The sequence below is a fragment of the Poecilia mexicana genome, unplaced genomic scaffold (genome assembly GCF_051168715.1).
Source record: "Poecilia mexicana isolate PSO_F unplaced genomic scaffold, ASM5116871v1 scaffold_16, whole genome shotgun sequence".
NCBI lineage: Eukaryota > Metazoa > Chordata > Actinopteri > Cyprinodontiformes > Poeciliidae > Poecilia > Poecilia mexicana.
In genome coordinates, this window is record NW_028263385.1 from 20,564,178 (window position 1) to 20,587,105 (window position 22,928).

A 22,928-nucleotide genomic window follows, 5' to 3' on the forward strand; every position below is an offset into this window, starting at 1 on the left:
CTGCACTGATGTTTTAACTTGTGCAAATGTTAAATGTTTGTGGGAATAATGGAACAAAAATGTAAAAGACAAAGAAGTTAATAATCTCATTTTAATTTAATTTAATCAAAGCTCATTACAGGATTCCCTGGAAGAAAGGAAGAAAAAAACTGAGAAGCACAAATGAAAGTAAAACACATGGAAGCCATGTTATTTTAATTGAGGGTCAAAGGAAATTCAGTGAGCTGTACTCTTGATGAGGTGCAGCTATGCATTTTTTTTTTTTAAATTAACGTCACCGCTTCGTCGTGAGAAGCCTCATGCAAGCTGAAAAACCTGACGGCAGCAGTGGACGAACGGGGAAGCCATGCAGCCAGGAACTCCATGGTCACGACTATTTGAGCCAAGTTATAACACAAATCTCCTGCTTATTCCTAAAAAAGTTTGAGATTTCATCTTATATGCAAATAGAGTGAAATCGAAAAAAAAAAAAAAAACGTTACAAAGTTATTTGTGTTACAAATACTCCCTTGTCAACAATCTACTCATTTTATATGCATTTTTATAAGCTCTAAACTAAAATGAACCAAATTAGGTCAGAATAAAACGGAACCTAAATATTAATCCTTGGCTGTTTAAAACACAGATGGTAAACTTTGGCAGAAGAAAACTCTTGTTTTTCCTGACAGTTCAAACTATAAATACATTTTATCTCAGCAACAATCTTCACAACATGAGGAGCTACTCTTCGTTCCATGACTTCCTGTAATGCAAACTCCATCCGAGTCCAACGTAGCATCAGCGACTGGTGTGTGTGTGTGTGCGCATGTGTGTGTGTACGTGTGCATGCGGCTCTTCCGTCTGGAGCGGGACGCTGGGACGCTTCGCTCCATCCGTGGAGAAGACAGTAGATCTGTTCTGTGACCTGAAAATAGGTCAAAGGAATCCACGCCGCTTCCGCCTTGTGTTGCGAGACTCTCCGACAAAAACCTGAGAAGGTATAAGTGCTGCACACCTCCTTCCTTGTGAGAAACTGGGGAGTGACGTGGAAGGTGCTCTCCTCAAAAGCCGCCCCCGCCCACCGTCACAGCGGAGTGGGCGCTGTTGGTACTTAGAAAGCATGAGAAGGGAGCTGCTGCCTTTTCGTCAATTCCTCTCCCAAAAAGTGCCACCGGTCCTGGCGTGGGACGAAGGGAAGGCGGTGCATAGTGCAGGTAGGTGACACGGCAGCCGGCCGATGTTCTGTCAGCGGAAGCGGGGTTCAGGTGTTAAAAACGGAGTCTGGGAGAGTCGTCTGCTTCCTGAAGCCGTTCTACAGAACGGACGGCGGTCTGTTTAGCTCGTCCTGCACTGCACCGGCCCCTCCGAGCTGTCCTCGTCGTCTGAACCGTCGGGGCCGACGCCACGCAGGCCTGTGATGCGATAACCCATGTTCAGAAGCATTACCTCTAACGGATCGGCATTCATTCGCCGCTGATTCGCCTGAGCAGCTCCCTCCATGTCCTCCACCACGCGCCCGTTGTCACGGTCGGTCTGCCGGAAAAGAAAACAGCCCTGTCATGATAAAACATGAGCTGGACGACAATATTGTTGCTTTGTGGCCATTTTCAAGTGACGTATTTGCTATGGCATAATAATGTAAGTTTGCACTCTTAAAAACCAATAAACTTTATCTGTGTAAAGAACACTGGAATCTGAAAGATAAATAAATCTCATTCTTAATCAAACCCATCCAATTCTACACATTTCTACCTCGCTGATCAACAGTGTTCAAAAGATAAATAAATAGTTTGTTTACCTCTGGTCTGGGGTTCCATAATCGTACCACAGGGTCAATACCACTGGTAGCCAGGAAGCAGTAGCTTGGGTGCGGCTGCAGGCAGTTGACTATTGACTCATCTCCCTGAAGGATCCTCACCAGGTTAGTCGTTTCTTTTTCCCAGATGAAAAATGAGCCATCATCCGAGCCGCTCACGATGTACTGGCCCTTGCTGGAGAGGAAATAAAACCGCTTAGACTCGTTTGTTGAGTCTAACCTTCTTGGGAAGGTTGCTAATCTTAAAGTTTTCCGAGAAAAATTTTAAGATTTCACTTGGAAACCAGTGCAGCCCTTTTTCCAATTGAACGACTTTGGCAGAATGCAGATTTTTTCCCAGTAATTTTATGAAAGGTAACAGCAGGATATTCTGGTATGTGAGGTTCAGAATGAAGTGACAGAATCCGTTTGGCTACTCAGCTCAACAACAAAACGCGACGACAAACCGGACGAGGTTAATCAATGCTGAGTCATAATGTGGCATGACACATTAGGACGTGCAGCCGCTTGTAGGTTCACCGACTAAACGTTTAAATGTCTGAAAGCTCAGGACTAATTAACCAGCTGCTCTAAAGTCATAGTACTTTTGAAATATTCAGTTAATTGTTATGGCATTCAGTCTGTTCACACCTTCTCTATCTGCTGGCTGTGTTACAAATACACAACAGTGTCTGATTGTTGTCAAGACATCTGAGAAAGGTTACATAAAGGAGAACATAACAGACATACAGCATCTTGCACAAGTATCCAAACTTTCTTAAACTTACAACCTTAAAAACCATCAAGTATTTAAGAGACGGGTCAACAGAAAGAAAGAGAAATGCTAAGTAGTTTTACATGTTTTTGTGCCAATAACAATCTGAAAAGCTCTATAGATTTATATTCAGTCCCATTTAGTCAGATGCTCTAAACCGTGCAAACTTCTGCGTTCAGAGGTCAGAGCAGTCCTTCCATAAAAGGACTGTTCAGCATCTGTTCGGATGTCTTTCTTCTGCAGCAACAGAAATGGGAAGATGGACAGAGCTAAAATAGGGCAATAAAGGAAGAAAATGTCTCAAGCACGCCACTTGAGACCGAGATCCAGCCAAATAATGACCCTAAACACACAGTACAGAGCCTGAAACACAACCAGAACACCAATCAATCAGCCGCTGATCTGAACCATTTCACATCAGTCTCCGCTGTCATCCAGCAAACCGGCTACTTGTTCCAAAATCTCTGGGAGCGGTTACAGAAATGCACCAGAAGAGCGACCAACATGGCGGTGGTAGCAGCAACCACGATAGCGAGGTTTGTGCAACGGCCCAGCTACACAAACAGATTAATGGATCCTGGTTTTTCAAAATAACAGATGTTTCACGGCGTGACCATCATCAATAATAAATGTAAAAACTAATTACTGATCCATTGTCTGCAGTACCAGATGAGACGCAGACCGGCACCCGTCAAACCGTTTTAGAAGACAAAATGAAAATGACTTAGACTGAATCAAAACTTAAATCAGCTAAACTTACTCCCATTAGTTTAGCTGGACAGACATTTTATAAATATTTTATATTTTGTTGCATTGGTGACACTTATCTTGTTGCATGATTAAAAAATGGGCAGAGATACAAACAGTGTGATCAGAGCTAGGGGGCAGCTGTAGACTGCCCCCTAGTGAGAGAACAGCTGAATGACAGTGTGGAGCACCGACCTCCCAAAGAAGTTGGCCTCTTTGATGTCGGTGGTGGTGTTGCAGTGACCACAGTATCTGTGCTTGTAGTCAAAACTGCGCTCCCTCAACACCACCTCGTCCTCAGGGATGGACTCTTTCCGGCTGAACGACTGGAAACGAATGGAGCTGTTGCCCTTTTTATCTTCTGCAGGTGAAGACAAAAGCATTACACATTTTAACTACTTTGAGATATTTCCTAATAAATAATTAGAATGCTAAAGCTACGTATACCACTGCCAGTTTCCCTATTTTTTCTCTTTTTTTAGGTTACTATAAATGTAAAGCTTTGTAAAGATTATTGCTACAGCAGCTTAAATGTCAGAAACAAAAAAAAAAAAGGAGAATATCTACAGGTTACAAATCAGCCAACGAGAGGTGTCCCATCTTCCCACCTGAATCCGACTTGGAGTAAAGAGCAGCCTTGATGTCTTTATCCAAGGCGTCACAGGCACTGCTATGCGCTTGCTCAGGAAACTTTCCTTTGAAATCGTCCAAACACTCCAGAGCCTCGGCCACATACTTCAGCTCAAACAGACACCGTGCCAGCCTGAAATGTGCTTTCAGATGTCCCGGGTTCAGGGCGAGAGCCTTCACGCAATCCCTGAGGGCGTCATAATGGTCTCCATCCCTGTAAGTCACATACAAAAATAGAAATGTTACATTGCTACTTTAAAATCATACAGATAATAGTATTTTTTTTTTTTGTAATAATGATGTAACACAAACCATTTGCGCTTCATATAGGCTGCAGCCCGGTTCCCGTACAGCATGGCGTTGCCCCTGGCCTCGTGAATGCCTAAGCTATACAGCTGGATGGCCTGCGTCCATTGCTGGCGGGCGAATGCGTTATTGGCCTGTTGCTTTATTTTCTCCAAGTGAGGGGAAAGCTCCGTAAAACTAGAAGAATGAAGCAAAAAAGCAAGAGCTTCTGTAAAGCTAACCCATGTATTAAAGCAGATAGAGCTGAATCCTACCTGGACTGTGTTTTGCTTTCTGTAAAGCGAATGTGGCCGGGCGGTAAGTGGATGCCGTTTGTCGTCTTTCCATTCTGGACATCTAATTGAAGGCAACAGCAGCAGAAATTACAAAGACTCGTTCTAGATAGAGCAACTCCTTTGTACGCGACAAACTGAGGCATTACTCTGCATGTAAAGCGCTACCTGTTGTTGACTGGCACATTTTTGGAAGCACAAACGTATACGGCCTCTGCTTAAATGTCAAGTCAAAAAGATAGACCTGGAGGAAGGGCACAAATTAATCAGTGAGGGAATAACGGAAAACAAGATGTGATTGGGTGTTTGTTGTGGGAGACGTCACCTGTTCCCCACCCATGTTAACGAGCAGCTCTGTGCCGTCGGGGCTGAAGGTAACATAGGTGGCCACCAGGACTCTCAGGCGGTTGTTGTAATCTCTGAGTTTCACTGGCAGGTGGCCTGGAGAACACAGGAGAATGTCGTCGTTCCAACAATGCAACAATGTTCCACTACAGGCAGTGTGTTCAACTCAAAAATAATTGTTTAAAATATTTCATTCTACATGCTTCGGTTTTTGAATTTCATTATTTATATTAAATACTTTCTAAATGATTTTCTAATTCATTGAGATGCATCTATATGTCAAATATTTCGATACGAGACGATTTGGCCTTGCACTCACCTGCTACATAGTACTGCCCGGCTCCATCAGGGATGGGCTTCTGCCTGTCACAGAAAGTGTGAACAGCCGCTGATGTGTTCTGGCTCAAAGATTTCCTGAGTGAGGAGCAAAACTTACTTTTATTTCAGTTCACAAGCCTCAAATCTGGGAGAACATTGGCAGCAACTTACCTGTAGTTGTGAATCATCCTGATGTCATAGAGACGAACAAAAGGCCCGTTGGCTCCCACTGCCAGGTAGTTGTTGTCCCGAGGATTGACTGCGAGACACTTGGCTTCAGCCAGCTGACCGCAGAACTCCGTCAGGTCGATCAGAACCTCAGAGTGTTTACTGTTCTCCCGCAGATCATACTGCCTGGGGGGTAAAAGAAAAACAAATCTTTTTCAAACATCGTCAACTCTGACTTTGGACCGGATGTGTTTACATCACACAGGCATTGTGAGGGAAATGATCAACGCCTGGAAAACTTGTCTCTGAGCTCACTGTAACACTGAGGATCCACTTCTGCTTCACATGTGTTGATTACTAAAAAACAAAAGGTTCTTTCACATGTTCCTGTCCAGGTTCTGTACTTTTTCCAAACTCAAATCTGAACTGAGTTCTCAGTTTTGAGCACAAATTCAAATGCTTACTAGAAATTCCTGCACATGTATTTAACAATTTAAGATTTTAGAAAGAAAAACTGCAAAAATGGTAGATGGAGAAATGGGTAAATGGATAAACGGAGACAAATTAATGAAACAACAGATGCATGCATGGACTGAAGGACATATGGATGATTAACTAGAACCTAAAACCAAATTTCTGACTAAAAATAACTAAAACCAGTAACTGGGCTCTCACCTGATGATGCCATCCTCTGCAGCACTCCAGAAGGTGTTGGGCCACATTGGTGCTGTGGCAATGCGCTTCACTCTGTTGGTGTGATCAGAGAACATGTGGATGGTTTCCTTCACGGTCAGGTCATGGACATGGACCTTTGTGTCAGCTGCACCTGTTACCAAGATCCTGTCCCCAGTGTGAGGCAGGAACTGTAAACAGAGGGACACGCAGGCTAAAGGTCAGGACATGATTAAGTATTTTACTAAGACAACAATCCAAGTCAAAGTTTACATCTGTGGCCCCATTGTCTCGATAGTTTAATCTAAAACTTTCCCGTTATTCCACCGTATCACTACCTTGACAGAAAATATATTTGCAGCATGACCCGTGTGCATAGTTGTAAGCTTCTTGTGTCTGAATGGGTCCCAGATGATGGCATGTTGATCGTCTGAGCCCGAAGCCAGCAGGCTGAGTACAAAAGAACAACAAACACAAGTTAAGCTGCATTCATTGAAAAATTCATGATTGAAAAAACTTCAAACAAAAGAAATTGCATGAATACTGTTGCCTTTCTGCCTTGCCGGCCTGAAGTTGCTTGACTGACACAACATTGAAGTCTTATTGGCTTCACAGTTTTAGCGCTGAACAAGCATCACTGGGCTTCGTACAGAGATGAATTTTAAAAACAAGCAAATACAGGCCTAATATACATCGGTCCGTGGATAAAGTAAAATCTCTCCAAATGTAGCTAAGAGACTAAAACGGTCACCTACATGCAGGAAGGGGACAGTGAGAAATAGAAAGCACACCAAGATACTGATACATTTTCAAGTCTTGAAGACTTACTCTCCTTTTTCGTTCCATTCCAAGCAGTTCACACAGCCAGTATGGCCCTGTAGAGGAAGGTGACATTGATTGTGAAAAGATACAATAAGATACATTAGGTTGTGAACAATATGCTGTAAATGTAACATCATTGGTGCGTAATGTCAAAGACTGTTGAGAATGGAGTATTTCCTGACAGCTATTTTCTCCACAGACTGCACAACATCAGAAAAAAAAAATGAAGTGGTGATGAATCCATGTTTCCACGCTCATCTCTAGAATATGAAAACTCAGGATGTGGGTGACGCCAACACACAGCCGGCGTAGTACTTTCGATATGCAAGTCTGAAAACCAGTGTGACCTAACATATGTTTGTATGCCTTTCAAGACTAAAAGAAATTGTTCACAAACAGAAGTTGTGCAGTACAATGTATGTCACTGGTTGAATGAGAAACAAACTCAGTAAACTGAGCTGCAAATTTCATGGCTTTCTTTTATACGTAGCAGTAGCATCCCTGACTTCAAGTAACTCAGTCTTAATACTGATTGCAAATGGTATGCATTATTGGATAATGACACAGATGTTAACACCTAGGATTCAAACTGTAAAGGTAAGCTGGATGCACTGTAATCACAATTGAAAGGTAGATTTATTACAATCAATATCATCACTGAAATGTTTAACAATAATACCACCAACTTTTGATTTTTTTTTTTTTTTTTTAACATTATGCAGCTGTAATTTTCAACCATGCTTCCCTTCTCGGATTCAGCTAAATAAACAAAACAAACTGTAGAAAGTGCTTGATGTTAAAGACCTGGAGCTCAGTTTCCAGTCCAAGTCTCTTAATGAAGGGGTCAGTCACATGAAAAGACCTTTGGAAGCTCGGCGCTCTCCTGTCCTAAAAACATAAAGCAACATCTCATTAATATACAAAAAACAACAATAAAGTTTATTTCAGATGAATTATATAAAGAAACCCTTAAGAGTTTCGGGTTTGGTGTGCTTACCCTGATCTGCCTGTGCAGGATCTCCCTGGTGATGTTGACAGCAGCCATGGCCTCACCACGAAGCAGAAATCAAGTTTCTGGGGTCAGAGCTCAGACAGCATCTACGTCTGTTTGTTGTGATCAAACTGTAATTTGACATTTGTAGCATCGCGACAGAAAAAGTTGTCCACGATAAACATCATGAATACGAAATGCGTCTCTCGATAAACACACAGGCACAGCAGATACGCATAAGGTTAGACTTTGCTCACCACAGTGTTGAAGAGAGGAGCGTTTAGCTCCTATCACGAACTCCAGTAAGCCGAAGACACTAGCTGAGCAGCTATTGTTAGCACTGCAGCAACGACAACCCTCTGTTTGCCACAACAAAAGCACTTATCTAAAGGTTATAGCACTGTTAGCTTCACAGACTCCTTTTGAGTCCCGATTAAATCGGGCCTCTAAGAGCCATGTCGTTAATATATCAGCTGGTGTTAGCGCATTGCCGCTACCTTGCTAGCTAAACAAAACGTCTACTTCGTGTAGACCTTCGTAAATATCCGCGAAGATTTCATGACTAAGTACAAGAACCAAATAAATCTCACCGGTTTGCTTGTCATAAAAATACTTCTGTCAAAAACTGTCCATTTAACAAACACCACTAACAGACACTGTGAGTTTGTTGACAGGATTCAGGCAAATACCTTCTTTAAGTTGAACACAAACCTCCTCCCACTGGACATAATCAACCTAGTTCCGCCGGACCAAACACATCCGGGCCGAGAGATTTTCAGAATAAAAGCATCCCACAGGCGAGGGAGCCACAAAGTAAAAACGAATATAAATAGACATTTTTCAATGGGGAAATTCGTAAAATTTCAGCAGAAAACCAGGACCCTCCAAAATACACACATTAGTTACAAATATCACAAATAAAAAAGCAAACTATTTAAAATCTCTTTCATCATAAAAAGTCAAAAGGCTGACATGAGATAATCAAATAAAACGAGTATTCCTTTGTGTTAAAATTATAATAATACATGTTATTATTATTATTATTATTATTATTATTATTATTATTATTATTATTATTATTATTATTATTATTATTATTATTATTATTATTATTATTTCTGTCTCTCTTTTTATTTAAACTTGACCGAATACATCAAAATTAAAGATTCACCCCTGTAATCCAGCAGCACACATAAAACTGACAGTCTCAATAATCGCTATAGAGCAAAAAATATGGCACTCATTTTTATGGTAAGATAAAGGAAAAACTACAATCAAATCTTTATTTTCCCTTTAAAGTTTTCTATGTCGAAGTAAATTAATAACAAACTTCACTTACAATCTAAGATCAAAGTGATAGGGAATTACAGATGTGCTGTCGATGTCATAATCTCCAACAAGGCAGCATCAGCATTTGTCATAGCATCACTTCTCTTTTTTTTTTTTATTGCAATATCAAACTGTTACACCATAAGAAACTATTAATTCATCTTTACAAAGTAAAAGCAGAGTTGTATGAAGTAAAGTCAATAAGGTGAGTGGGTGATTAAAAAGCAGAATATAAGAGTATGCTTGCCAATGGTTGGTCAGTGCAACCTAATCAACACAGGTAGGCTTTATCTGGATTTTGGTCAAACTGAAGGGACATTAAGTAGGTAGACCTGAAGTCACAAAGGGATTCTAGGATGGAACCCACTTGAGTTGAAACAAAGAAAGGTTTGACTATTTGTGAATGTCAGTTAGCCCCCAAACCCAAATTTTTAATTTGTACCAATACATATTTTGTGCCTATACACATTGTTGTATATTCTTTTTTTTGTACCTATGCACTTAAACCACAGAATATAATTTTGATGTCGTTAAGACTTTCATTGAATCATGGAGAAATGTGGTTCGAAAAAATACTGAAATGTGATCATTTATTTTGATTTTATGTTATTCCTTTTGTTCTATACTTAACTCCCACTTATTTTGTTTGAATCTCCTTTAGGGCCAGTTGTCTCTTGCAAAAACATGAAAGTTGAGGAGCCCTGAAAAACCCAAAACAACTCTTAAGGGCTCCTAATTTTCAGGTTATATAAACATATAGTCTTTTGGTAAACTTTAAGCAGACAATAGATGATTACATTAAATCGTCTATTGTCAAAGTGACAATAAATGATTGTCACTTTGTATCTTGAACAATGCAAATTGACACAGTTGGTATGGAATGCTCTGCAGTAGATAGCAACATTTCTTACTTAAAAAGGTATTTAGTGGCCACTACTTCTTACGTCCAACCTGGCAATTTGGTTTAAAGTGACATAAAAAGACTGAACATAAAGACTATTATGTTGTTTATAAAATGTAATGAATATTTTATTGAATTTCTAATTTCCTCAAAACCTTTTTAGTCCCTTGGTTTTTGTGCGCCTTCGCTCGAGAATATTACACCCTTCGCCTGCTTACAAAACTTTTTTGTTGCTTATATTGTATTGCTGCTTATATTTTAAGAATCTGATGTAGAGAGTGTAATCCTCTTTTGCTATCATCTATTGGAGTAGCAGCATCAGATCTGGTGACTTGAAAAGGTCAAACAAGCTAATGAATTAGGGTGTTTCTGTTTTAGGGATTGCTGTACCACCTCCAGAGATTCTTGTGCAAAGATGGATTCTTCATAAAATCTTCCGCATCCTGTTCTTGAAGAGTGTCTTCAGAGGCTTCTTCAGACTCACTGTAACACCGATTGCTACTTGAGATCCTTCCCTCCTACAACATAATCACCACAACTCTTCAAAGACATTTTTATTCTATGAGTTACAATACCAGTTATTTCCCTTTTTGGTAGGTAAATATTTTTTAAATTGAATTTTCATTAATATTCTATTTAACATATAAACAGAAATGTATTTTTAGCTATGTCAGTTTTGTAAAAATTGTTTAGAAATCACAATAGGTATAAATGCGTTTGAAACCTTTGCATAGCTTATTTGCATGTTACTTTAGATTTCTCAGCACATCTTGCTTGGGTTTGCTTGTTTTGTTCTACAGTAGAATTCGGTCAAACGAGAGATGGATGTTTGCTTACCTTGAAATGTTAGCTTACAATATTGAAAGATGCAACAAATTACACATATAGAAGGGTAATCGTTATGCAATTATAGAAATGTAACCGTTTAGTTTAAGTACATCCTAAAACGCGTTCACAGATAAATACGGTTGAAGGGTGGGCGGGCGGTGCTGTGACATTAAACGAGCAGCCATTGTGTCTTGAGGGTTGTCTTGGTGAGGAACCGTTGGCTAGCGGAACAACGGAAGCAGCAGCAGTGGATGGTACAGATTCGGCATCAGTTACGAGCCTTTATCCGAGATTTACTAATGCAGTTTCTCTTTATGTAGAAAGTCGGGTAAGTTATCATGCTTTTAAGCGTGTAAATATCGTTTTTTTCCTGTGAATTCAATCGCATAAGCTGTTTGGCAATTATGAGGATGTAGGAACTTCTTTAGCTAAGTAAATCGCAATGCTGAGTTAGCTGTTAGCTCGCTCGACGGAAACGGATTTACCACGGATTAGCTAATCAGGGTAAGAGCGCTGCGCATCCCAGAACACCAAAAATGTTACGCTGGGGCAAAAAATGTTTTTATGTGTTGGGTTTTTTGCCTAGTCTGGAAGAACAGAGTATGTATTTAAGTAAATTACAGCATCGGTTTTAGTTACGGTTACTCGTGGTTAGCTCTGAGCTTGCTTTGACTCGTTAACAAGGCATTTCCTTTCTGAATTAGCTACTCATTAAGATTAGTTTTAGCTTCCTGGCGGCTTATTTTTCTGTTTGGGTCCATCCGTTTTTGTCACACTCGCTCGTCAAAAACAACGTACAGCTTCACGCAGCCAAATAAAGAGAACAAGTTATTGTGAGGGCTATTATGTAAGACATGTGCCCATGTTGTTATTTTTGTTGTAACTTAGAACAGAAAGTCCTGCTTGTGAACAGCTGTTGAGTCCTGTTACAAAACCACTCTGTTCTTAATTTACACCGTGTGAGGCCAGGTTTAATATTTTAAAGAGGATTTACCCTGAGAGCCTCGTGTTAAATGTACGTGTTGATATTTTGGTAAACACACCAACAGCTGAATCACATGATATTTTCAAAGAACCAAAATATAGTACGTTGCAATAATATTATGTCACCTGATCCCTGTAATATTTTGTCGACTCTTGGGTCAGTTTTGGTCACCACTTTTCCAGAAGTAACACATTTGTGGAGTACGTAATCCAGTTTTTCTTTTCCTACCCGAGCTGTGGGTCTTTGGGTCTCCTCCAAAGTTGACATGGTCTTCTTGGCTAGGTTTTCTAGTGATGAACTACACAATGGTTTTTTGGATCAGTGCATATTACCCCAAACTTATTTTTCTAAACTTGAACATCTCCACAACTTAATCCTTGACCTTTCTGATGTGTTCCTTAGTTTTTATGATGCTGTTTTTCCAATAACATTCTTTACCAAATCTTTAGGTTCTCACTCAATATATGTGGTTTCATACTTAAATCAAATCGTGTATGTGACTCAGTATTTGCTAATGAGGTTGCCACTGGCTTTTATTTAAGAGTACCATAGTAGAAACGGCTGAATACAAATGCACACCACACTTTTCAGATGCTACGCTTTGAAAGCATATAGCATTTTCTTTGCACTTCATAATTGTGTGCTCGTTTGGGTTGGCCTCCATGCTAATGACATTGAATTGTATTATTGGAACATGATGACAGATGTACAAAAGAGTTAATGACAAGAGTTTTGAATACTTTGTATTGTATCTTTTTTTTTCATAGGAAATGCTTAAAAGTAAAGGTACATTTTGAATATTGCTGACTTATACTTGCTTCTTGCATGTATATTTCCATCAGGTGACATTGTCTTGTATGGAATGACGACCTCACAGAGATATTTTGAATCCAAATCCCCTGGTAAGTTGACACTCAGCTGTGAAAATGTTGACACTGTGCATCAGTTTGTTGCGTGTTGATGTAACACGCCGCTGTCTTTGTGCCCTTTTTTCCAAACACACATTAGGTCGGTTCGCTGACATGGAGTGGCAGACGCAAGCTGTTTCGGAGAAGTTCCAAAGCCGTTTTGGCCGCCGGCCGGGAACATCCGACAGCGGGGACACCGGGATCGGCACTTCAGCATCTGACAGCATGGAAGGTGATGACTTCTGATAGCTCTTCCTTAGCCCTGTGGCGTGTTGTGTAATATTGTTTTGAAGAATGTCTGGCATAGACAGCAGCCTGCACTTGTACTTGGTAATTACTGTAGATGCTAGCATGCCCAGATGCATGCCCTCAACACTTTTAGGTAGCAGAAATCAAATAGATTTTATCTGTTGACTTGTTTGCTGGGTTATTCATGGAGAGGGAAGAGGCTTGTGATCTAACGCCGAAGGGTTTTTATAGAAATAGATAAATGTTCCAGCTACCACTGATCCAAGATTCTGCTTCACTTCTGTGTTGAGATGAGAAGATGAGTTGTTGGAACGCCATTACTCAGCAACTGAGCAGGGAGGAGTCCCCTGTCTTGGGTGTGGAAACTGATCATTGTTTTTGTTTTGCCACACATTATGCTTTTAAATGGAAATGCTGTTCTGGAGGTGGTTCTGTTGTTAGAACCTGGTGAAAAAATATTATCCTAAAATGTGGTTTGTTATGAATGGCCACCTGGGAGGGGAGGCTCCAGTTTCCACGGAAAAGACAGTAGAATAATAGATGACATGGTTTATCAGAAGCACAGTGGGCCTGTTAGGTTAGATCTTAACAAAGTTGGTACTAATGGTCGGCGTTGCAAAATAATTAACCCAATGATGTGGTCGTAGTTCTGACAAAACTTGATGGATTTTCTTGCCATCCTTTCTACCACTGGACAATAAAAAACTCTGATCCATCTGCCATCCTTCATGGAAAAGTGTCAGGGAATAATTAATGTGTGTTTTCCGAGGGAATTATATTTTTACTTACTTTTGAGATGTCTAAAGTTGTAAAATAACCATTGTAAGCAGATCTCTGAACTCGGGGCTAGCAAGGCAACTTTCCAAGACTGAAGTTGCATTGTCTGCAAATTACAGTTCGAGACACCCAACACCAGAACTTGAACCATAAATGATTTAGAGAGGAATAGCGTTTTTAAATTTCAAGGCTTTAAATTGTCATGCAATTAATTTTCTGTATAGAATTTGTTGTACAGAATGGGATAAAAGGTGCATGGGTGCAGTGCTGTGATGTCATTTGGGTGCAAGCTGTTTGCATTATTTGGTTAATTAGGCTTTTCTTCATTTCTCATTAGTGTGTAAAGAGATCAAATGATCTTGTTACAAACAAAGGAGAAAGAATTGTTGCACTATTTCTTTAATAGTAGCTCTGTATTAGTTGGCATTATAAAAAAATTATCCTAATTTCTGCTTCATAGTGCATCTGAGTTGAGGACACACTATTAGTGGATGATTATAGTTATAGTTGGAAACGGGTACGAGTTGTTTTTGATGCATGAAATGAATAGTAAAATATAAATTAAGGTTGCTGACCTCTGGGTTAGGTTTGCCCAACTTAGACCAACTTCTCATTTGCTCATGCTGTTTCTGCTCTGTTCCCCTGGTGCCTTTCTATTATTTCCCTCTCTGTTATGCATTAAAGTACTTGCAACTGGCTTTGTCATGACTCTGGCCTTGGTGCTCTTGTAAAATGACTGTATTCAATCCAAAATATTGACTTGTTTTTAACACGTAGAGGAAGCTTTAATGTGAAACTAGAGTGAAGAAGCTTTGAGTTTGGGTTACTTTATACACTGTCAAAAGGAAGGAATGTCTGCTGAGTAAACTGCTTGACAAAGTTCTTGTTGCGGAACGGTTTAGACTTGTTTTAGCCGGTCGTGAATCAGGGTAGCCTGAAGGCCTTTTTCTTAATATATTTTAAGATTCATTTAGCTGAAATTGTAATTTTTCCGTCATGTTTAAATGCGTTGGATCATCTTGTGATTCTGTTACGGTGCTGAAGCTCTGGTCTAATGGTGTTGTGGTTTAAAATGTTCCATGTTGTGATGGGTGTTGCGTTGGGAGGAGGCAAGGTGCTTAAATAAGCGGCGCCCACCGATCAGTCTGTAACATGAGAGGTGAGCTATAAATACCTCTAACCTTTCCTGCGTACGCTTGTTTGTGTGCATTGGCTCGGAGCTCGGTCCAGGCTGGTTTGGCTTTTTGGGGACAATACAGATTTGAGAGAAGGGTCCGTTCGCCACGCAGCCGTCGGCCTACGCGTCGCAGAAAGTTTCAGTGGTGCCTGGAAATGCAGAAGACTGTTTCCTGTTTTGATTCAGCGCGTTTTACTGCTGCTCTAACCTCAGTTCAGCTTTAGGTAAAAAATGCCACAGCAAACTGTCTTTCTGAGTTGGAGTGACTCCCCGACTTTCAGACTTCAACAGATCTCTCAGGTTTGTCATCCTGAACTACAGGCTCGTTTTAAATTTCTGTCTTTCTTTCTCACTGATGTTCTTTGTTTGCTTAACATGATGTTTGAGCTTCTTGTACAAAGACATTCTGCTTGCCTAGCAGAGTGACCCTCTTTAATATTCACGTTCTTTATCCACTTTTACACCTGATGCATTTGTTTTGGATCGAATGTGGAGCATTCATTCAGAGCTTTGGTGTGAGTCTATTCTAAGCCTATTCCCTGAGTTGAGTCAGTCGGAGCCAGTTAATTCTTTCAGAGGTGACACCTCATCAAAGTAGGCCACCCATAAACCCCGCTCCATCTACTTCTGTCTGAAAATAGAGAAACTAACCTGCAGCAGACTTATTAGTACTCTGGAATAGGGCTGCAACTAATTATTATTTTAGTAAATAGAATTATTTTTATCTACTAAAATAATGATTGTTCTAAATTTTAGCATGAATATCAGTCCTGCTCTGGTGTGATCTAACAAAGTCTACTTTTATATTAAGTGGAAAGAAAGTAACCTTTTATGCGCCACCTAATGTCATTTTCTTTAAATTTTTCTTGTATTTTTTTTTTGTTTGTTTTTAGATTTCTGCAGTTCCAGCAGCAGTCCCTCCTTCCAGCCCATCCGCAGTCAGATCCCCATCCCCACTGCTCATGTCATGCCCTCCACGGCTGGCGCCTCGGCCTCAAAGCCGCGCTCTTTCGGCCCGGACGACGCGTTGTCCTCGACCGAGGGTCACAGGTCGTCGTCTGGTTCCAGAACCCCGAGTGGCTCCACATCCAAGTCTTCCTCGCTCTCTAAATCAGCCTCTTCGCCCAACTTGGACGCCCAGCCGGCTGCAGTAGTTGAACACGTGGGACCCAAGCCGGACTGCCTGAGTCGCTACCGCAGCCTCGTCAACGGGCTGGACCACTCGCTTTTTCCCACGGATCACACGAGGCTGGATGAGGGCCAGAGGTTCGACTCTCCCCCCGTGGAGCCCACTCTGAATCAGTCGGCCCTGTTGGGAGGGCTGTGTCCCGATGTCAGGCTCAGGTTACAGACCTCCGGGATTAGAGACCCTGCAGACTGTGTGTCTGAGGCGTACAGGGCGGGTTTGGAGCAGAGCTACAAGGTTCTGCCCGAAGCACGGCCCGGCCTCCCTGGAATCGCAGAAACCTCTAATCAGAGGGGGAGTCAACCAGGCGCGGCCGGATCTGCCGGGGTTTATTCAAGCCCGCTCAGTCTGCAGACTCAAGCTCTGTTCAGGGAGCACACGAGTCCCAAAAGCTACGACAGATGTAGTGAACTTTCTAGCTGGCAGCAAAAACAGCAGCTGGAGACTTTACGCCTACAAGTGGAACAAATGCAGGTAAGCGTATTAGGAAGACTTTGTTTTCCAGCTGTCAAATGTTTTGCTTGATTTGTGCAGATGCTAAAATCTGAAGTTATGGGAAACTGGTGAAACTATCTGGCTGTTTGTAAAAGCCGAAAAAAAAAGTTTTATGGGGACAAAAAGGGCCATTACGGCACTTGTTTAAGTTCTGAAGCATTGGATGACTCAGGGGATCCTAATGAAACTCTTTAGCATACAGCAAAGAAATTAAGTCTGGTTTTAACAGTCTTGATGGATTCTTTTGAAAGAACCACATGTCGGAGGACTTGTATATCTTTGAGCATCTTGCCTTTCTTTATATCAGTTTGGTGTCAAAAATATTTTCCAAAGAAGACATTAAAAGTGTTTCAGATTCTCTAAAGGTTTTACATTATTCAGGTTTGAGCCTGATGCTCTTTACACATTCCTCCAGCACCTGGCGAGAATAAACTACGTGCTGGTCGCCATGACAACTCGTCTCTTGAGAAAGGTTTTGAAAACCAATTTGAGTCTTAATTTTTATATGATAAATGTCCCAGGAAGTGCAGTTTCTTTACATCATCTCTACTCAAAGTTTCATCACTTGCATAGCCTGAAGTTTGTGCTGCAGTAACATAATGTGAAGAAGCTTTGAGCACTTTGTGAAATTAAAGGATTGTAAATGTGACTTTGTAAGTTATTGCAGACATCTGATTTATATTTCAGTTTTAACTCAATGACATTGACTTTTTTTTGTTTTTTATGTTTTCCAATTTAGTTGATGAATGCTGGAGTGAGCCAGTATCCCCCGCTCTACTCGACGCCGCTGCACTCGGAGTCGGGCAAGTGGGATGCTCTGGTTAAAGCCAGCGAGAGTCTGCTGAAGGAGAAGGAGCTCATCATTGAGAGGTAAGCGTTTCTAACAGGTTCACTATTCCTGCTGGGACTTTTCTTTTAAGCACATGAACAAAGGGAATCTTTATCTATCGACTTCATGCTTGATTCATTGTTGGATGTGTTGATGGTGCAGACAGAAGCAGCACATGGCCCAGCTGGAGCAGCGGCTGAGGGAAAGCGAACTGCAAGTTCACGGCGCCCTGCTGGGTCGAGGCGCTTCGTACGGCGACATGTTCATGCTGCGTCTTCAGGTCAGAACACGCCGCTTCTGTTTCACGTTATTAAATTCTACATTACGCTGTTGTTTCTCACTCCCTTGTATGACATGGTGGCGTTGCAGGAGGCTCAGAGGGAAAATGCATTCCTTAGAGCTCAGTTCGCAGAGCGCACCGACTGCGCTGCGCTGGAGAAGGCCGAGGCGGAGCGCCGGCTCGGTGCGGTGGAGGCAGAGACGCGGCGGCTCACTGAGAGTTTGAAGGAAGCCTGTGAGAGGCACGCAGAGGAAATGAAGAAACAGGAAGAAAGGGTTGGTGCTTATCTGACATGTCTACCTAACACTAGTGTTGCAATCAAAGGAACCACAGAATTACGAGGAAACTGAACCGAGAACTGCAAATTTGACCTTCCTCTTTAGCAGCAATATGTTTTCATCGACTTTACTTCAGTGGGTAAAAGGGAGGATGTATATAAAGCTGTAACCCTCGGGTGCTTGAAACCCACCCGAATTTTACCGCAGGAGTGGATTTTTAATGTTGAGCATAACTTTCAATCTGCTCTGTCAACTTCCTCATTTTACTGAAATGACTTTATTCAAGCTTTCAGCTTGTTTATGTTCAGAGTGTGCTCTAAACGACTGTAGTCACTTTTACTGGTCATATAACTCTGTGCTACACGCCTGGTTGAATCTGCAGATCCGCAGTCGAGACAAACACATCAACAACCTGAAGAAGAAATATCAAAAGGAGGCAGAGCTGAAGAGGGAGAACCAGCAGCGTATTGAAACTCTGGAGCGCTACCTCGCTGACCTGCCTACCTTAGAGGACTATCAGAGTCAGAATAAGCAGGTAAGAACACTTACTTTAACTAATCTAAATTGCTGCTGCACATTAATCCTAGTATGTAGACTATAAGTGTAAACTTACACGACTTGTTCCCTTTTTTTTTTCACAGCTATTGGAGGCCGAGCAGCAGACGACTCAGCTAGAAGAAAAGGTTAGAGAACTGGAAGCCACTATGAAGAAAACACGCTCACAGCTCCAGGAAAAAGATGCTCAGCTGGAGGAGCAGAAACGCAGGGAGAGAGACCTGCTGAAAACCATTACAGAGTATGTACAAGATGTGCCATTCCCCACAGCAGCAGGTGAATTATGTGTTCACTTTAGTGAAAATGCATAATGAGAATTATTTACTGCCTTCATCAGCATGCAGCAGCGGGTGCAGCAGGGCCTAGAGGACGGAGCCAGACTCCCGTGTCTGGATATGGAGAAGCTTAGAGCAGAGAACGACGCTTTGAGAGAGGAGCAGCAGAGGCTCAAAAAGGTGTGTGTGTGTGTGTGTGTTTTGGTAGAGCTGAGCACATGAGAGTGGGGACAAGAGGGATTATAATATTCTAATGCTTGTTCCTTAAGGCTTCTTGGGGAGTGGATTTTTGAAGATGACTGGCATTATCTTTCTAAAATATTTAGAACACATTTTATTTAATTTAATTTTAATTTAATTTTTTACATTTTCTCATTATGGATTCTGTGTGATAAAGTGTTGCAAAGAACTGCACAATTTGTATTGCAGAAAAAGTCTTTGGTCATAAAAATCTGAAAAATCAAAGCTGTATGGAGCCACTTTTTGCTGCAGTTACACCTGTGAAGATCAATTTTCAAGGCAGTTTCTCAACTGAATATAGTTCTGGACATTGACTAGGCCATTTTAGCACATTAATCATCTTCAATCTAAACCATTCCATCCGAGTCTCTTGCTGACATTTTCCACCCATTTCACAATCAGACTCCACTTTGGTTTATCAATTAAAGTACTGATGAACTGTGTATTTTGACAAGTTTTTCTCCTTTCAGGTTATTGAGAAGCAACATCGAATGATGGAACAGCTTGGATCCCAAATCCAGGTATTGCTCTCTTCAAAACAACACACAGTCTTTGTGCTTCCAGTTGTTTTAACATTGTGTTGTCTCTGTATCTGTAGGCTTTGGAGGAGCAGATTTCTCAGGAAGAAAGCAGCTCTCAGGCTCTTAGGGAAGAAGTGTTGGCTAAAGATACGAATGTCCTGGAGCTCCACACAGCCATGAAGGAGGTGAGGATTAAAAAAGTTTCTCCTTTAGATTTGGGGAGAAATCCAAAACTACTTGGATATATTCACCTACATTGCATTATCATGGAAAACATTTACATTTTTTGTCACTTATTTTAGAAAGTGAAACTCCATATATAATCAATTATTATAGGAGTTTCACTTTGGGAAATGAGTGACAAAAAATGTGGAACCTTATTTTTTTAGATTATTTAAGATGTGTGTATAAGAACCTTATGACCTATTTCTGATTTCTTGTGTTTGTAATTCTTTGACCTGCTGATGCCTCTTTCATCCAGCTCTGATTTCTACACATTTCTAATCATTTAACATGGACGGATCCTGACGTGTCCATGTCCGACTCTTTGTTTCTGTAGCTGTCGGCCCAGAACCAGGAGCTGATCGAGCAGAATCTGACGCTGCAGGAGCAGATGAGCGATCCGGAAAACAGAATCTCCAACCAGGCCTCGTCCGTCCTCGAGCCGGCAGGGGCCCATCTCACACAGAGGCTGCACTGTGAGATCGCCTCCTGTCTGGGGGACCTGCGCTCGCTGTGCAGCATCCTGACCCAGCGAGCCCGGGGACAGAACCCCAACCTCTCTCTGCTGCTTGATTTCACTTGTAAGCTCAGCTGAAATTCTAACATTTACTTAAACCTTTCCATCTGGAATTGTTTGGAGATAAACTAGTTATTTGTTGTTGTTTTTTTCTCCCAGCACCTCCAGCAGTTTCTGAGCAGAACGAGGACTGGATGGAACCAGACGTGCTGCAGAAGAAGCTGGTGGAGGCCCAGCAGCTCCGGCGGGACGTGGAGGAACTGCGTAACGTCATTCTGGATCGTTACGCACAGGACATGGGGGAGAACTGCATCACTCAGTAACGGCGACTTCTCTCTGACAGAGGAAACCTGCAGCAACCGCTTGTTCTCCTCTGGCATCTCTCAGGCTTTCTTTCCTTGTTACTGAATGTTTGAAGAAAGCCCGTGTTTTTAATTTTCTAGAATGAGGACAAACCAAAATGGTTTCTCTTTAGCTTCTCTCACCTGACTGAACATTGAGTCCCAAGCCTACCTGTAGCTCAGACGCCTCCCATCCTCGGTTAGTTCATCTATTTCAGTCCAAGGGCTTACAGAAATAACTTACCTCTACTACTTGATCCTTTAAGCATTGTGTGTGTGTGTGCGTGTGTTAGTGTGGGGTTTGGCGAGGTTGACATTGTATTATTGTATTACCAGTTACCAAACAGTCTTATTCTTTGTTTTACTCGAGTAGATGACGCTTTGTTTGGAAGCCCCAGAAATATAATTTATTTAAATCGTTATTTCCCCGTTGAGGGGGAATGATCCTTTTAGTGGTTGACAATCAACTGGACATGTTTTAACTTTGTGCTTTTAACTGAATTGACAAAGAAATGTTACAGATGCACCATTATTTCCAATGGTGAACACTGTAACGACGGACTGTGCTGTGACATACGGGACGTAACGACTTCAAGGGTTTCAAACCAAATCAGCTTCTCACACCAACAGGCCTACAGCAGTTTTATTACCAAAGAGACTCTCTGGTCTAAAGCGGGAACGTTGGCGAGCTCGCCTCCCCGCCGCGGGCCGTCGCTCTGACTGAACACCAGTGTGTGCCTTTGTCCTGATTGCAACTACAATGCTAACTCGATTCAGACCAACCGGAAGGGTTGTTTGCAGCTGAAGTCTTCCAATATGACCTTTCTCTCAGAGTACCAACCAGTAGAATAATCAATACATTCCCTGACTCTGAATGTAGGAAACGGAGGGACACGTTACAGCAGCCGAGGAAACGCCGACTCTTTTCTGTTCATGGTTAACGATTTGGAGTAAAAACTGTTAGTCTGGGAAAGCTTTTTGTTGGATCTGTTTTAACGTCTATGATGGCTGACTTGCATTCGGCAGAGTAGTTGACTGAGAAATGACTAAGAAACAGTATTAACCTTTGTGTTATTTATTATTTTTGTTTTGATAACTTGGTGTGAACGATTTTTTTTTTTTTTTTTTTTTTTGAGGGGGGAGAACTTGGGGGGCCTGCCTAACTTGTTCATGTAATAATGTGTTTATGTGTTCAGAAGATTTTGTAAAGGTCCCATGAAGTGTCATTTTTGTTCTGGTCACTTGTAATAGGATGTTGAGACGGGAGCAGGTTCTCCTACGTGTTTGTTGTCATCCCGTGGTGATCATCAGCAGGGATGGCGGGATCACCCCCAAATCACAACAAGTATAGGGTAAGCCATTTAGGAAAAACTCGACACTTTACAGGAGGTGAAAGGGATTTTTAAAATAAAGATATGCAAAAAAAAAAAAAAGAAGACATACGACAAAAGATTTTAACCAGGGATACTCAAGCCATACTTCATTTCATGGGACCTTAAAACTTAACTAGCACAAGGTTTCGCTTTGGAACGTCAGGCTCCGCATGCCTTAACATCTCAAATGTTTTGCAAAAGGGAAAAAGACGTCTATTTTCATACTGTTGTGTTTTCTGTTTTTAACTGAATATTGTAGAAATAAAGATTTTTGACATTGTTTTTCATTGAATCTGTTGCAGTGGTTTTGTTGTTTACTGTGACTGCAGAAGGTCTTGAGAAATGATTTGTTCCCAGTTCGGTGTGGGACTCATGCTAATCTAAGCTTTGTGAGACATCAGAGCAGCAGATGTGAACCCATTCAGGTCAAGTCATTTTCTTCTTTGTAATGATTACTCAGGACAGCTCAGTTGTTCAGTCCTGGCTGTCTGTATCATGTTATATAAGAACTATAAACACTAAATCTGCTTTGTGCTTCCAGTGTACAGTTCTCTAGTCTAAAAATACCAAGGAACATTTTTGCAGTAGATGCAGAACTGGCTGCATTTACTGTCACCTCTGTTAAATCTTTTATTGCAGGAGCATTATCTTGTGCTGCAAAATTGAGAAAAATCCATGCTTCAATAATCACATTTATTTAGTGCATGTTCAAAATTGCAGATGGGTCATTTTTACTAGGTTGCAGTGTACAGAGAGGGATCTCTGATCATCCAGAGTCCTGAATCTTTTCCTCTCCTCTCTTCAGTTCAACCCTCAGTTTTTCTGCAGGATTTAGGTTTTGT

At 41.4% G+C, this 22,928-nt stretch overlaps 2 protein-coding genes across 10 annotated transcripts; one reads left to right on the forward strand and one right to left on the reverse strand.

Annotated features, from left to right (window-relative positions):
• Window positions 1–77: 77 nt before the first annotated feature.
• On the reverse strand, window positions 78–8,573 carry wdtc1 (WD and tetratricopeptide repeats 1). 7 transcript variants are annotated; one of them, XM_088013864.1, is made up of 17 exons: window positions 8,510–8,573; window positions 8,078–8,179; window positions 7,827–7,933; window positions 7,634–7,717; window positions 6,836–6,882; window positions 6,346–6,457; window positions 6,011–6,198; window positions 5,339–5,521; window positions 5,169–5,263; window positions 4,830–4,945; window positions 4,673–4,748; window positions 4,487–4,568; window positions 4,239–4,409; window positions 3,905–4,140; window positions 3,492–3,657; window positions 1,778–1,970; window positions 78–1,512 (listed from the first exon to the last, which is right to left on the reverse strand). In XM_088013864.1, the coding sequence occupies exons 3-17, from the start codon at window positions 7,872–7,874 to the stop codon at window positions 1,315–1,317; spliced, it is 1,995 nt and encodes a 664-aa protein (XP_087869990.1). In that variant the 5' UTR covers window positions 7,875–7,933; window positions 8,078–8,179; window positions 8,510–8,573; the 3' UTR covers window positions 78–1,314. The 7 variants fall into 7 exon arrangements, with proteins under 7 accessions (XP_087869990.1, XP_087869989.1, XP_014865979.1 ...); XM_088013863.1 differs by having other exon boundaries at window positions 7,827–8,179; XM_015010493.2 differs by having other exon boundaries at window positions 8,078–8,556.
• A 2,507-nt stretch (window positions 8,574–11,080) lies between these two features.
• On the forward strand, window positions 11,081–22,378 carry cep85 (centrosomal protein 85). Of its 3 annotated transcripts, none has more exons than XM_015010514.2 (14): window positions 11,081–11,206; window positions 12,706–12,765; window positions 12,872–13,003; window positions 15,868–16,634; window positions 17,395–17,525; window positions 17,647–17,764; window positions 17,854–18,039; window positions 18,425–18,577; window positions 18,684–18,838; window positions 18,935–19,052; window positions 19,583–19,633; window positions 19,711–19,818; window positions 20,193–20,436; window positions 20,532–22,378. In XM_015010514.2, exons 2-14 carry the CDS (start codon window positions 12,726–12,728, stop codon window positions 20,693–20,695), a joined length of 2,367 nt encoding a protein of 788 aa, XP_014866000.2. In that variant the 5' UTR covers window positions 11,081–11,206; window positions 12,706–12,725; the 3' UTR covers window positions 20,696–22,378. The 3 variants fall into 3 exon arrangements, with proteins under 3 accessions (XP_014866000.2, XP_014866001.2, XP_014866002.2); XM_015010515.2 differs by lacking the exon at window positions 11,081–11,206 and adding an exon at window positions 11,224–11,382; XM_015010516.2 differs by lacking the exons at window positions 11,081–11,206; window positions 12,706–12,765; window positions 12,872–13,003 and adding an exon at window positions 14,671–15,274.
• The last annotated feature ends 550 nt before the right edge of the window (window positions 22,379–22,928 follow it).

What these genes read in the sequence shown, in the direction of transcription:
- cep85 (XM_015010514.2), top strand. Translation starts at nt 12,726, where the DNA reads ATGACGACCTCACAGAGATATTTTGAATCCAAATCCCCTG. An exon ending in TTTTGAATCCAAATCCCCTG is followed by an intron (nt 12,766 to 12,871) that starts GTAAGTTGACAC and finishes AACACACATTAG; the next exon opens with GTCGGTTCGCTGACATGGAG. An exon ending in AGCAGCAGAGGCTCAAAAAG is followed by an intron (nt 19,053 to 19,582) that starts GTGTGTGTGTGT and finishes TTCTCCTTTCAG; the next exon opens with GTTATTGAGAAGCAACATCG.
- wdtc1 (XM_088013864.1), bottom strand. Translation starts at nt 7,874, where the DNA reads ATGGCTGCTGTCAACATCACCAGGGAGATCCTGCACAGGCAGATCAGG. An exon ending in TCCTGCACAGGCAGATCAGG is followed by an intron (nt 7,718 to 7,826) that starts GTAAGCACACCA and finishes TTATGTTTTTAG; the next exon opens with GACAGGAGAGCGCCGAGCTT. An exon ending in GCCTATATGAAGCGCAAATG is followed by an intron (nt 4,141 to 4,238) that starts GTTTGTGTTACA and finishes TGTGACTTACAG; the next exon opens with GGATGGAGACCATTATGACG.